Source organism: Podarcis pityusensis, assembly GCF_964106645.2.
Source record: "Podarcis pityusensis genome assembly, chromosome: 9".
Classification (NCBI taxonomy): domain Eukaryota; kingdom Metazoa; phylum Chordata; class Lepidosauria; order Squamata; family Lacertidae; genus Podarcis; species Podarcis pityusensis.
Window position 1 is genome coordinate 34,105,867 of NC_138034.1, and position 15,678 is coordinate 34,121,544.

Genomic DNA, 15,678 nt, shown 5'->3' on the forward strand with positions numbered 1-15,678 from the left:
AAACTTGACCAAACTCTGAGGGACTTGGATTTTACGCACAAGCAGCTCATCGTCCCATCACAGCATTTCGACAGTCTCTGTGAGCAGTTTGTGCAGGAGAAGGCATCATGAGCAACCCAGCCGGAACCGGAGAAGCAGGAGCTGGAGCGGGTCCAAGCCTGGAGGAAAGGTACCGGGCGTTGGAGGTCCAGCTAGCGCTGCAGACGGCGAGGCTCGAGGAGAGGAGGGCTCAAGATGCAGAGAAGGGGAAAAACACCCCGCTCGCCAGAAAGTTGCCAGGATTGGTGCAGAAGTTTGGGGGGGAGGCCAAGGACTATCATGCCTTTAGGACAGAGATGCAATATGCCCTTAATCTGCAGTTTGATGACTTTCCCGACGAGGAATCGCGGGTGGCTTTTGTGATTGGGCATCTCAAAAAGGGGGCGAAAGACTGGGTGAGGCCCCTGATGGCAACAAACAATGACATCCTGAAGGATACGAGGAAGTTTTTTCGTGCAATGGATTTGATGTTTTCCAGCGATATTGAGCAGGGAGTGGTACGCAGACAGTTAATGGCGTGCAAACAGGGGAGCCGATCTGTGCGTGAGTACTGGACTGAGTTTACCATGTTGATCCATAAATTGGGGTGGGATCTATCGGCGGAACCCATTCAAATGCTCTTTGAAGAAGGGCTTGCTTCGGCGGTAAAGGATGAACTTTCCCGGGCGCCCAGGGCGGAGTCTATGGACCAGCTGACCAAATCAGCGCTGACCATAGGAGCGCGCCAAGAGGCGAGAGCCTTGGAGAGGCGGGAAGGGAAGGGGGAACGTTGGAGGGAGCTTCACATTCCAGAGATTCCAGAGCCACCGTTCTCGCCGGGAGAGCCGATGGAAATTGGAACAGCGCACGCGCGCGCAGTTTCAAAGCCCAGTGAAGAGCGGAAGAAGGAGGGAAAGGGCGCCAAGAAATGTTATCTCTGCCAACAGCCAGGTCATTTTCCCAGAGTCTGCCCCCAAAGAAAGGAATGGCAAGGAATGGCGGGAGCTGTTGGGGAGAGGGAGGAAAAGGTACTGGAGCAAGTAAAAGCCAACGCCTGGCTGCCACCGTCGGGGCACAGCAGCCAGGCCAAAGAGCAGTGAAAGTGCCCACGCCGGAACCTCCTAAACCCGCCCTAGTGATAGAGGTGTTACTAGAGCTGCCTAACGGACACCCACTAAAGATAAAGGCGCTATTGGACTCAGGCAGCTCCTGCAATTTCATGAGTAAGGAGTTTGCTGCTGAGCACCAGATACAGACTATCCCTTTAAGTAACCCTTTGCAGGTGACCACGATCGATGGAAGGGAGCTGCTGGGAGGAGAAGTCAGCCAGCAGACCGTCCCAATGATAATGAGGGTAGCAAGACACACTGAGCTAATAGCGTTTAATGTGGCTACCTTGGGAGGAGCTCCCATTATTTTGGGGATGAGCTGGCTAGCGTTACATGATCCGCTAGTGGGCTGGCATCAGAGAGTGGTCTCCTTTGGGTCAGCACATTGTCTAGAACACTGCAAAGAGCGGGAGGCTCAAGGAGGGGCCAGAGCCACTCTAGCAGGGACGGAAGTAACGGAGAAGGGGAAGGTTCCCCAACAATACGCCGACCTGAGCAACGTCTTCAGCGAGAGGGAGGCAGACAAACTACCCCCACATAGGCCCTTTGACTGTCAAATCAATTTACTCCCTGGGGCACAGCTCCCTGTAGGCAAGCTGTACGCCATGTCAGACAGAGAGATGCAGGAGCTAAGGGAGTTCATTGACAAGAACCTGAAGAGAGGGTTCATCAGAGAGTCCAGGGCGGTGGGGGGCAGCCCAGTGTTTTTTGTGGACAAAAAAAACACGGACAAACCCAGGCTTGTAGTGGACTTCAGGGCCTTAAATGCAGTGTCAGAACCAGTGACTTTCCCGATGCCCAGAATTGATGACATTTTGACAAGGGTCAGGAAGGGAAAGATTTTTACTAAACTGGACCTGAGGGGGGCGTACAACCTGATACGAATAAGGAAGGGGGATGAATGGAAAACCACCATGTTCACCCCTTTGGGGGCATTTGAATATTTAGTTATGCCCTTCGGCCTACAAGCAGGCTCCGCGTGCTTTCAATCGTTTATGAACCACGTCCTGGGGCCTTTGCTTTACAAGAATTGTGTGGCCTTCTTAGATGACGTGTTAGTATATTCAGAGACTGAGGAGCAGCATGTAAAAGACGTCAGGGAAGTGTTGGGCAGACTGCAAGCCAATCAGCTGTGGGTGAAGCTAGAGAAGTGTCAGTTTCATGCCAAGGAGGTGGAATTCCTGGGGTACCGCTTGTCGGACAAGGGATTGGCCATGGATCCTGGCAAGGTCCAAGCGGTACTGGAATGGAAAACACCGAAAACAAGGAAGGATGTGCAAAGATTCCTTGGATTTGGAAACTTCTATCGGAAGTTCATCAGAAATTTTGCCCACTTGACGGCTCCCATTACGGACTGTCTCAGCAGTAAGAGGAAATTCGTTTGGACGGCGGAGGCGGAGCGAGCTTTTGAGGAACTGAAAAGGGCGTTCGCTTCGGAAGAACAGCTCCTGCATGTGGATTTACAAAAACCGATGCGAGTGGAGACGGACGCATCAGACCGGGCTGTGGGGGCAGTGCTTCTGCAGCCTGGGAAGGAGGAGTCAGAGTGGAGACCGTGTGCCTTTTTTTCGCGAAAGCTGAACAAATCTGAGAGGAACTACACGGTGTATGACCGAGAACTACTTGCCATTCATGAAGCGTTCAGGAGATGGAGGCATTTATTAATTGGGGCACAACATAAGGTGCAAGTGTGCACGGACCACAAGAACTTAGAGTATTGGAGAACGGCACGAGTGCTCAACCAACGGCAAGTGCGATGGGCCCAGGAGTTCTCCAAATTTCACTTTGAAATTTGTTATGTGCCAGGTCCAGAAAATGTTAGGGCGGACGCTCTCTCACGCAAACCTGAATATTTGGAAGGGGAGGGGGGACCCGAAGAGAGACATGTCATCCCAGAGGACCGCTGGGTGTGGGGGGGGGGCATTGGTGGGGCAAAGAGAACTGGTAGAGGAAACAGAGAATGATGAATATGCCCAGAATAAGCTCAGAGGTCTTAGGGGTGAGGGAGAGGAACCAGGGGGTTTTGAGGAAAGAAATGGAGCGTTGTATTACAAAGGGGCACTGTATATCCCCGAAGGAGACTTAAGGGGGAGGGTACTCAAGCAGTTGCACGACAGCCCCACGGCGGGGCATTTTGGACAACACAAAACCATGTGGTTGGTCACCAGGGAATTTTGGTGGCCTAAGGTGAGGGAAGATGTACGGGAGTATGTAAGAGGGTGTGAGCAATGCCAGCGAGCCAAAGGGGAGAGGCGGGCGCAGGCGGGGCTATTAGAACCCTTACCAACCCCAGAACGACCTTGGGAGGCAGTGTCAATAGATTTTATGACTGATCTGCCGAAGTCCAAGGGGAAAACAGCCATCATGGTGGTGGTAGACCTACTAACAAAGATGTGCCACTTTGTAGCCTGTTCGCATGCAGTCACGGCGGAAGAGACAGCGAAGTTATTTGTAGAACACATTTTTAGGTTGCACGGGGTGCCATTGAGGGTGGTCTCAGACAGGGGAAAACAATTTACTTCCAGGTTCTGGAGGAAGCTCATGAGCTTACTGCAGGTGGAGGTCAACTTTTCGACTGCCCGGCACCCTGAAACCAACGGGCAGGCGGAAAGAGCAAACGGTGTCCTCCAGCAATACCTGAGGTGTTATGTCAATGACAGAGAGAATGACTGGGTAGAGAAGTTGGCGCTGGCGGAATTTGCCTACAACAATGCAGAGAATGTGTCCACAGGGATGAGCCCCTTCTTGGCTAATTATGGGTGTCATCCCAGGGCATTCCCAGGGGGAGGAGGGGAGAGATGGAGCGTCCCGGCAGCCGAGCATTTTGTAGAAGAAATGGAAGCAATCCATCGTCAGCTCCAACTCAACTTAGAAAGGGCGAAGGAAGAATACAAGAGGCAGGCAGACAAGAACCGAAGGGAAGGTGAAACCATAAGGGTGGGAGATCGGGTGTGGCTGTCAACCCAAGGGTTGCCGTTCAAAGGAGGTTGTAAGAAATTAAGACCCAGGAGGTTGGGTCCCTTTGAGGTCATTCAACAAGTCAACCCAGTGGCTTTCAGGCTCCGGTTACCCAACCACATGAAACTGCACCCAGTATTTCACAGGTCGTTACTGTCACCGTATGAGGGGGGACGAGAAGGGATGTCCACTCGGGGACCGATCATAGAAGAAAGGGAATGCAGCAGCCATGTGGCAGAAATCCTCGACGCCAGGTGGAAGGGGGATCAGGTGGAGTATTTGGTAGCGTGGGAAGGAGAACCGGAGTCAGAAAACACTTGGGTAATGGCAGAAGATATCAATGACGAGGTATTGATAGAAACGTTCCATCAAAGGTTCCCAAGGAAACCTCAGCCTGTGGAGAGGTTCCGGAGGGAATACTTTGGGACCACCGATGAGGAGGAGGAGTTGGAAGGATTCACGGATTCGGAAGGGGAAGGGGAGATGGACTCTGAGGAGGAGGAGTACTTCGAGACCAGGAACCGCGACAGGTGGAGAGAAGTGTTCGAGACATCGGAAGGTGAAGGAAGTTCCTTCCGGGGTTTTGCCTCCTCACCGCCCATAGAGGAGGGGGCGGGAGGGGGTGAAGGGGGCCGTGGAGGGGAGGTGGATGTCAGGGAACTGCCATCGGAAGGAAGGGAGGTGGAAGGGCTCACACAGGTTGGGAGAGACTCAGCAGCTGAAGAGGGAACCAGTAGGGGGAGAAGAGCTGAGCTGAGGGAAAGTGAGCAGGAGGGATGGCTCCGAGACACTTCCAGCGAAAACAGTGGGGAGGTTTCAGGACCTCCTGTAGGGACACCCACTCCTCGCCGGAAACTGTCACGCAGAGAGTCCAGAAGACGTGTTTCCGTTAAGGAGCTTTTATGTTGGAAGCGATTCCGAAAGCAACCACTGTCGGAATCTGCAAGCGACTGACAGAGCCATGTTTAAGGGGCTCCGTTACAGACAGAGGTTTGCAAACTTGACCAAACTCTGAGGGACTAGGATTTTACGCACAAGCAGCTCATCGTCCCATCATAGCCTGATTATTAAATCAATCAATAAATAAATGTAAATCATTGCAGAATTGTAGAGCAGCCACATGTTTCATCACCTGATCTTAACACTCGATTGGGAGCTGCCCAGAGTGGCTGGGGAAGCTCAGCCAGATGGGCGGGGGATAAATAATAAATTATTATTATCTATGACTTTGCCTGCCAAGCTAGTTGGTTTGCACAGCTAAGCCATGATTTCCTGGACTATGTGTTTACTGGCAATAAACCATAATGTGTCTTAACCGTGGATTGTTTGAACACCCTACTCCATAAATTCATCCAGCTATAAAGACAAGAGGCAAGAGTAGCTGGAAAGCAAAACAAACATTGGGGGGAAATATGACTTGTTTCTCCAGTCATCTGGAGACAACCTGTGTTTAACTTGTGGTTTCTTAAACAACTCATGTCCTGTGCAAACCAGGCTACAGAGTGGCCTCTTCTATTCTCTAAAGTTGAAGAAATGACAGCTAGGTTTCTCTTCCTTCTGATTGATCTGGTATCGCTGTTGCACAGGCAGACAGGAGAGAAACCCTCTCATTTTCTCTCTACCCAGACTATCCTCTGCTGCTTCTCATTGAGGGTGGTGAGTATTTTTCAGTACATTTGTGTATAAAGTAGGAAGTTGTCACTATGCCTCCAGTCTATCTATTTCAACAACTTATTTCTCAATGAATATAGGAAAGCAACTGATGTTTGATGTGGTGTTACCCTCATTTATGGGTTGTGCTGCAAGGCTCCATAGCAGGGATGGCGAATCTTTTTGGTCTAGCGGGCCTGATCCTTATTGGACCCTGACAACAGCCCTACACTTGGAACTTCCCAAGCCACAAGCATGGGGCTGACAGAGTTGCTTTATATAGGGATTAGCGGCATGATTGAGTTCCTCACAGAGACCTTGGTCATGTAGCCAATGTAATGGTCATGTAACCTGCCTCACACCCGATGACGCAAATGATGTCAGATGTTAGGAAGTTGAGTATGGGGAAAACAGCCTTGTGGGCCAAATTTGGCCCATGGGTCAGAGGTGCCCCATCCCTAACCTTTAGTCCTGTGTGGTCCACACAAAATTGAGGCTGAATGTGTCTGTAACGGTGAGCACCGCATTGTGCAACTCTGTCAGGTGATCTATGCCGTAGATGACAAGGTGGTGGTGCGTGGTTTTAAGTGGATGCAACAAGAATGCCACTAAGATTATCAAAACTTTTTTTTTTTGTTAGACAACTGCTTTGTGGAGTTACTGTGCTGGCGTCTGACACTTGATCACTTGATCAAAACCTAGCCCAGACCAGCTCAGGAAATCTCCAAGTCTAAGGAAAGGCTACATACTAGAGTGCACTTGTATTATGAATCCTTCTATGTTCTGGAGATATGGAAAGGAATCACATAGGCCTTCAGCATATTCTCCCTCTGCCCCTTCCCGCAAGCACAAAGGGAAGAGATTTCAAGTTTCTTGTTAGTGAGAAACCACAGTTTCCCTTTGCATCTTAGCATGGCAAACTGTGGCCTGGGCAAACACCATTTGCCACATCAGCACACTTCCAATCTCCCCATGGTCTGCTCTCCTGTCTGAATGGATTATCCCATAGTTCAGTTACAAAAGAGCTACAAATCCATCAGCTAAGGATTTCTACTAGAAAGGATTCTAGTAGAAATAAAGGCTATATAACTGGCAAGATGAAGACCATCACTATGTAAGCATCTACTATGAACATACTATCACAATGTCTTAAAAGTTTTATTTCATTGATTTTTTTGGGTTGCAGACATCTTGTCATTAAGCGTAATCTCACAATGAATAGCTAATCATTGCAGCTTTATATTTCTACATTATGCCAGTTGCATAGGAAGGGGGAAAAAAAGGAATAACCTTGGACACAGTAGTTTTTATTGGTAGAGAATATAACCTGTTGTCATGGAGATCAGCATGAAGCTTGCTTATGTGAGATGTTTGCTGCCATAGCTCTGTAAAAGCAGCATCTTAATGGAGAGTGAGGTCAGTGTTTGATCATAATAAATAGCTTTCATAGGCCATAGAGAGGGAGAAGAGGATACTTTTATTTGCATTTACCCTTCAAGCATTCACTTTTCAAATTCCATGTACAGTGGAACCTCGGTTTTCAATCATCTCGGAAGTTGAAAGTTTCGGCTTTTGAACGCCGAAAACCTGGAAGTTTCAGTTTTTGAACGATTTTCAGAAGCTGAATGTGCCACACAGCTTCCGTTTTGAGTTTTCCTATTGTATTGAGGCTTCCGTTTTTGGTTTTCGAACGTTTAGGACAGGCATAGGCAAACTCTGCCCTCCAGATGTTTTGGGACTAGAACTCCCATCATCCCTAGCTAACAGGACCAGTGGTCAGGGATGATGGGAGTTGTAGGCCCAAAACATCTGGAGGGCTGAGCTTGCCGATGCTTGGTTTAGGAAGTCGAACGATCTTCCGGAATGGATTACGTTCGAAAACCGAGGTTTCACTGTAAAATGTACCCTTTCATGAATATTTTTGGCGTCCAGGTATCTCCTTTTTTAAAAAAAGTTGCTGTACCTTTACTGGTCAGCCATTGGATGGATGCTATAGAATATTTAATTTATTACATTTAGATTTCTTAGGAGCTTCCACCAAGGAGCTCATGGTAGCATTCATTACTTCACTCCTCATTTTATTCCCACAACAATCCTTCAATGTGATGATTGGCCCAAGGTCCCCCAGTGAGTTTCATGGCAAATGAAATTTGTTTTTGGAGCAAAATACAGAATATCCAAATAAATACAGCTGACAGGGCAAGTAAGATCCAGTGTTCTATTGTATATAAATTTGGCATGCAACAATAACCTGTTTGTGCAGTGGGAAAATAGCTACTGCATCTATTTTAATATATACAATTGGTAGACATAGAGTAGGAATGTGGCTCTCTGCAACTTGATAAAATTTAGCAATAGTGCTAAAAGAGCTATTGGACTACAAAAAATATTATTGAAGGAAAGTGTTAGGTACAACAAAACCTATTCTTGTAGTTATTTTACACTTTATGCTACATCAACATATAAGGTGCAGAAGTAACAGCCATTTCTTTTCAGCTCTCTGATTTCCAAGACTCTTATTCGCAAATTTGCTTTTTTCTAAAAATGATTTCATGGAATGAATTGTGACCCCACGGCTTCTGTAAAGCAAATCTGCTCTGCTGTCATCCACTACCAATGTGCTTGGGAGTAAGTCCTACCCAACTCAGTGGGACTCATTTTTGAGTAGTGTGCAGGAATGTACTGTTAGGATGGTATGAAAAAGATCCACATTTTATATGCTGTAAATAAAACAAACAAGGTTGTTTTCCAGCTCTGTACTAATTGAGGCACCTCTGTTCTGTGTATTTAATTAATGTACTTTTCTTTCTGAAATGCTTTTGGCTGTTTGTCAAGTACTTGGCTACTCTTTCATCTTGGATGTTAATTGACTGTTGTCTGCCAATTAGCATGGCCTGATGGATTTCCTTGCGAGCTATTCTGGCTCCCAAATAATTCAATTTGTCTTCTAAATTAACGAATCTAAACATTTATATTTTGTAGATAAATCTATGCTCCACTAAGAACAGAGCTAGATGAAGTTCTGTCACAACTCCCACCGCACTGCCACCAGATCATAACGAACTACCCCCATCTCCGACACAATTGTTTATTATTATTATTATTATTATTAAAGCACAATTCAGCTGTTTTGCTTTCTCTACTTCAGGCTGAAAACTTTTACTTATCTATCCAACCCTTTTACTCCTGCCACCTTGTATAAATACAAAGTCAAAGCCTTGGTTTACCAATCAGTAGCTATGCATAAGAGTGGTACAAAGCATTGGAAAGCTTCACAAAATATATTTTACTTTAATTAACAATGTAAAAAGATGGTAATACTAATTCATATGTTGAACTTTACTTGGATACTGTTTCTTTAACTAAAAGGCTTACGCACTATAACATTTAAGAAGACTATTCTAAGGGATTCAATTCCTCACCTATAGGCATTGAGGACTCTACTTGCAGTCTTCACTCAGGTCCACAGCCTCGTCTATTAGGCTTCTATCAGGACTTTTGCTGTAATCTTCAGTGCCAGCAAACTCTGCTTCGTCAGGTACTCAGCAACCCTACTGAATTGGTCTTAGAACTTTCTCAAAGGCTACCTCTGGGACAGTGACTTTCACCCAGAGACCTCCTCAGCTTCTGTGAGTCATTTCAGTTGTTGGCTTCTGTCAGGCATCTCAAACCTCTAAGCCTTTATGTTCTCTGCTTAGCGTCAGGTTCCAGCTCTACTGCTTCTGTCCTTTTCTTTGCTCACTTATTTACTGTGACAGACCCACCAACTGACCTTGACTGTGGCTTGAGATTGCCTTTTTATTTCCCACCACTCATTCCAATTTGGGTTGAATTCCCTTTCCCCATCAGGTTCAATGAGAGGAGACAAAATATCCACTGATTAGACGAATCAAATCCTACCAATTTTCAGTTGCCTGTGGCTGTATATACTTTTATGAGTTTTTTTGGGGGGAGGGGGAAGTAGACTGTTTGCAAGATCCTTCTAACCCCTGGAGACCAACTAAGTTTGTTACTGGTATGAGCTTTCGTGTTAGCCACCTGCTGATCTCCTGTTGATCTCTTGCATATAAAAGTCAAGACAGTTTATATGCTGTGTACCCTTTACATTCAGTTGTGTGAATTCCCTTACATGTTTCTTCAAACCAAAACTTTACTTCAGAAATAGAATTTTTAAAAGCTTTAAATAAGGAAAGAAGAAATGGAACAGACATGTGCCTTTCATTATTTCTTATATGTTTCGTATGCTGCATTTGAAGGTTAAAAAAGGTAAAGGGACCCCTGACAATTAGGTCCAGTCGTGACCGACTCTGGGGTTGCGGTGCTCATCTCGCTTTACTGGCCGAGGGAGCCGGCGTACAGCTTCCGGGTCATGTGGCCAGCATGACTAAGCCACTTCTGGCGAACCAGAGCAGCACACAGAAACGCTGTTTACCTTCCCGCCAGAGCGGTACCTATTTATCTACTTGCACTTTGACGTGCTTTCGAACTGCTAGGTTGGCAGGAGCAGGGACCGAGCAACGGGAGCTCATCCCGTCGCGGGGATTCGAACTGCCGACCTTCTGATCGGCAAGTCCTAGGCTCTGTGGGTTAACCCACAGCGCCACCCGCGTCCCTATTTGAAGGTTAAATGTACTTTAATCAGAATGGGAAGAAGGAATACTAATCAAAGTGCTTAAATTTGATTGAGATACTGGGAAAAAGGATGATCAAAGATGGTAGTTGTGAGCCTCATTCTATAGATTTTCCTGGTGTAAAAAATTACCTATTCTCCTTTGTGGTTTGGAAAGGTGGTGACAGCATCTCTTTACTTCTGCTTCTTTCATATCTCTAGATTTTTTCTTTTTTTAAAAAAAAACCCAATAGAACTTAGTATTGAGTGAGGCTTTGTTTTTATATACACTGGCCCTTGTCATAATTTTATTTTCGTTACATGCATAGCTTTTACACCAGCTTTTCATAACAGTTGCTCATTTATTTGACATTAACATGCCCACTTCTCTAGAAATTGATATATACTTTCCAAAGAAGTAACCATGTTAATACTAACATATTACCACTAACTTTCTAAAGCAGAAATAGGAGTTCTAAAACAGAATCATTAAATGTTGAAGAGGACTATAGGCTTCTGTTGGGAGTCAAGGTGGAAAACATTAAATCTCAAGCAAGCTGTGTGATATATTTGTGCAGCCAGGAAGTCACGGACTGAGAGCCCAGCAAAATCCTTTATGGATAAAATTGCTAGGTGTTTTTTCCTCTTCTTTCTAGGACCTACCTTCTTATATCTGTGTGGCATTCATCACATGATGTCATACACATCTTCCAACGCCATGCAGGCCAGACTGACGTGGTGTAGCGGAAGGCTGCACTGGCCTGTGCAGTGATGGGAGATTCAGCACAGGCCAGTTCAGCCTTCTACTAGGCCATGCTAGTCCCCCTGGTGTCAGGAGATGCTGCAGGGACTGGCTTGGGCTGGTGCGACGTTGCACCAGCCTGTGCAACATCTCCTGACACCATCTGAGCCAGTGCAGCTTTCAGCTAGGCCTTGCTCCTGGCTGTGCCGGTCTCCCTTGTGCCTTGACTATTTGGGGGGCTGAGCCCTTTGCTAAGGAATATTAAAGGGGCTGACGACATCTCTGCCCCCTAGAGTTGGCATGCCTGACTCTCATGTATAGCCTGCGAATTGTGCTTGGAAACGTATAAATGATTTGAATTATAAAAGCATGCTTTAGCTGACAGGCTAGTGTACCTTGTACATGTTGCACAGCAACTTGAACATGTTTGCAGGCTGGGGGTAAAGGAAACAACAAAAATATACTTTGCTGTTCATACCTTTTGTAAAACTGTAAATGAATACTCAAGCTTCCTTAGCCTTAACCTAGTATTAAATGTTGGTGCACTCTCACATGCTATTAATGATTTCCAGGTACAGTGGTACCTCTAGTTGCGAACGGGATCCGTTCTGGAGGCCCGTTCGCAACATGAAAAGAACGCAATCCGCAGCGGCGCGTCTGTGCACGCAGGGGTTGCAATTCACCGCTTCTGCACATGCGCGTGACGTCATTTTGCGCTTCTGCACATGTGTGAGTGGCGAAACCCGGAAGTAACCCTTTCCAGTACTTCCGGGTCACCGCGGAACGTAACCTGAAAGAATGTAACATGAAGCGGACGTAACATGAGGTATGATTGTAATTTAGGCATGAGCAAAGAAGCAACAGAAGGTGACTGTGACGTGCTCAGACAAGTCAAAAACTAGGTTGTTACTTGGATGCATTGATTAATGTTGTAGGAAACTAAAGAAAAATTCCAGAGCTGAATAAGAGATACGTCTGACGGGGAAAATATAGAAATAGTACTGTATTTTATTCTGTTGTCATAGATGTTCGTAACCTAAATGCGCTTGACATATGCCTTAGCAATTAGCAAGTAACATCTGTAAATACATTAATATTTATGGTAGTATCTTTACATATGCATTGTGAAATGAACATAATTTTGCTCTTTTTTGTTCATAGGCTTTAGCTTAGCAATTCTAACTGAAGTATTGTGTGGAGACATGGTGAGCCACTGATTGCGGCTCTATCTCTGCTTGTACCAGTGGTGCAGTTATGTTTTTAAAAGTACACAGAAAAGACCAGTAAGCACCTCTCCCACCCATTGTGCCCACAACCATTTTTAGATATTCTCCTCTACTTTCCTCTACTTTTGCACCTCTGTCCAATTTTCCAAAGAACAAACTTGGCTGTAGTTGGGTGCACTTGTTTCTCCATATACACAAGGACAAAATTGTAGGTCATCCAACTATGATCTGTCCTACTAAGATGGTTTCCCTCTCAGAACATCACCACCTTCTCTTTTTTTGCTGCTTCTCAGGATGAAAAGAAATAGGGGCTTCATAGTTGAGATATTGCAGGGTGTTGTTGTCTAGAATCCTTACTGGAAACATAACAAATTCAAGCTTTACTTGATGGTTGGTATCCCTCAAGGACTTAATCATTGGCAAGTTTCTGTAATATATGCCCACTTGTGTTGGGAGTTAAGTACCATTCAACTAGGAGGCATCTTTCTGCTGACCTGGGCATAACTACTGCTTAAGCCAGGGGTCAGCAAACTTACCGCGCCTCGGGCTGGTGTCTCCAGCGCTGATCGTGCGGAGGAGTGCGTGCCCATGTGCATGCGCACACATTATTTCCAGCGCACTTCCAGGGCGGAGGAGCACAGGAAATAGCTTGTGCACATGTGCACAGGCCTCCTCTGACCCGGATATGCACAGGAAATAACGCTTGCGCATGTGCACAAGCTATTTCTGCTGCCCCTCCGACCCACGCAGCACAGCGCCGGTAAGAGCGGGTGGCAGCAGCGGGTGGCGGGGGTCGCCGTGGGCCGGATAAACGAGTCCCTTGGGCCTTATCTGGCCCACGGACCTTAGTTTGGGGACCTCTGGCTTAAGCAATACTTTCCTTTGACTCCTTGTGTCTGTGTATGTATATGTATATCATACATAACAATATCTAGCTGAGTTTTAGGGTCAGGCTCCATTCATATGAGTCAAGATAGTTTTATGCCTAGATGTACATGGTTTTCTTTGATTTGTAAATACGCTTTAAATATTGTTGGAAAATGTCTAGGATACATAGCTAGTTCTTCCTCATGTTCTTGGTGGCGTCCCACATATAGTGCCTGCAGCTGTGCAGAGCAACATTCAGAAGCTACAGAGACTGTCAGCTTTCTCTCTTTCCCAGATTTAACATTAATTAAGTAATTTTAAACAATGGCTAGAAACCAAAGAAACGCATAACTAGTTCCACATGCCCTAAGGGGCTTCTAACTTCCTTTCTTGGACAACAGATTGTGGGGATTTTTAAAATTATGATTAAAGCATAAAGATCTGCTGTGGAAAGAAGAAATAACTAAAATTCCTGAGGTCTTGAGCTTGCTTAAAGTACTTCTTTGGATACCAGCTGGTAATCCTTCAATGACATGAACTTTGTAGGTTTTCAGATGCTGAGAGTTAAAGCAAAAGATAATGCTGTACAAATTTTAATTTTCTGGTTTAGACAGAAGCTAAGCAACCTTTACTATTCTTTTTACAGAATGAGAAATCTCCAGGCCGCTCAACAAGCCGCTCAAGTAACATTTCAAAGGTAAGTTACGAACTACTCTCAGGCAGACCTACTGTGACATATACTGTTTTTGCTGTAATCTGAGGCATACTTACTTGGGAGTGAGTCCCATTGAATACAGTAGAACATAAACATGAGTATGATTGGGCTGTATTTTTAAATGGGCTTTGTAATACTTTGAGTATGTTTTCATTTAACACTAAACTGTGGTTTAGCATTACAAGAATGAGCTGAAGCAAGCCTTGATCGCAGACACCTCTCCCATGCCCTCTATTCCTCTCAACAAGGAGAAAGTCTGGAAGCTTCTCTTTTGCTGTGTTGTCTAAATAGAAAACTGTGGTTAACCTCAACTATGGTTTGTTCAAGTGAGCTATAAACTATGGTTTGATATTGAATTGTTTCAGCAAACCATAGTTAAAATTAACCATATTTTGTCCCAGTTCAGATTTCATGAAAAGCTGTGGTTAATTTAAAACAGAAGTGAAAGCTTCCCAATACCTTCTTGCGGCTGCACTGGAGAAGGGAGTATGCATGCCTAAGAATCACTATGGCTTGCTCTCATAGTACTAAACCAAGGTTTTGCCTTATACTCCTCTCCCCACCCAAGGCCAAGATGTGTCACTCTGGAAACAAGCCACATCTCACTGAAGTCAACAGTATAAAGTCCATTGGCTTCACTAGATCTGAATATTGCTCTCTCAAACCTTCCGTTCCCTATATGTGTGTGTGTGTTTGTGTGTCTAAATTTATTTTGCAGACTCTTGACAAATTGCCTTCCATATATTTTCACATTTCAAAAGCAGGTTGAAGATATAGATATTCAGCCTGCTCCATAATGTTTGTGGTGCCAAGAGCACAGGAGATTATGGAAGGAGATTAATAAGTTTTATAATAATAGTCATTTGGAGCATGAAAATCAGATTAGGTGAAAACTCTGAATAAATGGAGAAAGAAATTGATTTCCTGAGTCTGAATGAATAAGGAAGAAATAGCTGCATTTTGTGGCCACTAAACATAGTTGACCAAGCTGCTGAGCAAGATACGAGAAGGTGAGCACTACATCAGAGGGTAATATGAACAGTAACTTATTACACCTGAAGGCACGGTAGTTGCTAGGTGTTTGTGAAAGCAGCGGCATTCTAGAGTAAACCTGCCAACCTAGGCAAGCAATTGTAAATCTCTTTTTCCCCACCTGCCAAATTTACTGTTCCTCTTGATATTCATTTATACAGTGGAAAGACACATCAAAGAAGGGCTCAAACAATGTAGTGCTTTCTTTTGAATTACCTGCCAGCGGCAACTTCACACACAAACACACATAAAGGTTTCTGCTGGCAGTATGTGAATCTGCACAAGTGACAGAAGGATGGGAAAGTGTCCACTTCACCTGGTAATCGGCTGGTGTTTTGTTTATATGGATGGCATTTGTTACAGAAAATCCATGTTCCCCCCCTTTCTTTCAGGGGTGGGACATGCATCTCTCTGTCTCGAGGGGGAAAATACCGCACATTTTATTTCTCAAATATTTTTGTAGCTTTGCATGCATGCAGAGAGTCCTTGCCATAGTGATGAGTTCCAGCCTCCTACCTCATGTGCAGTTCCATGCATACATGTAGGGGAGGGGCTGGATCATTCCCTGACTGTCCTTTATCTAAAACAGTGAGAGCAGGTGTACCATTTTGGAGGAAATTACCTTTTTTTGCAGGAGAATCTAGGAATTCTATCTAGAATTTCACATTAATTATTTTACATTTTAGTGTTGATTCTCCCAGCAGAAGTTTCTAGCTATTTCTACAGTGTAAAGCATGCTTTTTTTTTTTTTT

At 45.2% G+C, this 15,678-nt stretch overlaps 1 protein-coding gene across 6 annotated transcripts in view; it reads left to right on the top strand.

The window, feature by feature from the left end:
* MARCHF1 (membrane associated ring-CH-type finger 1) overlaps nucleotides 1-15,678 on the top strand; it is a 123,466-nt gene that overhangs the window by 64,967 nt on the left and 42,821 nt on the right. For all 6 annotated transcript variants that reach the window (XM_081021772.1, XM_081021768.1, XM_081021769.1 and 3 more), the window contains one exon: nucleotides 13,826-13,876. In XM_081021772.1, coding sequence (XP_080877898.1) covers nucleotides 13,826-13,876 — 51 coding nt within the window. The remainder of the gene's footprint in view (nucleotides 1-13,825; nucleotides 13,877-15,678) is intronic.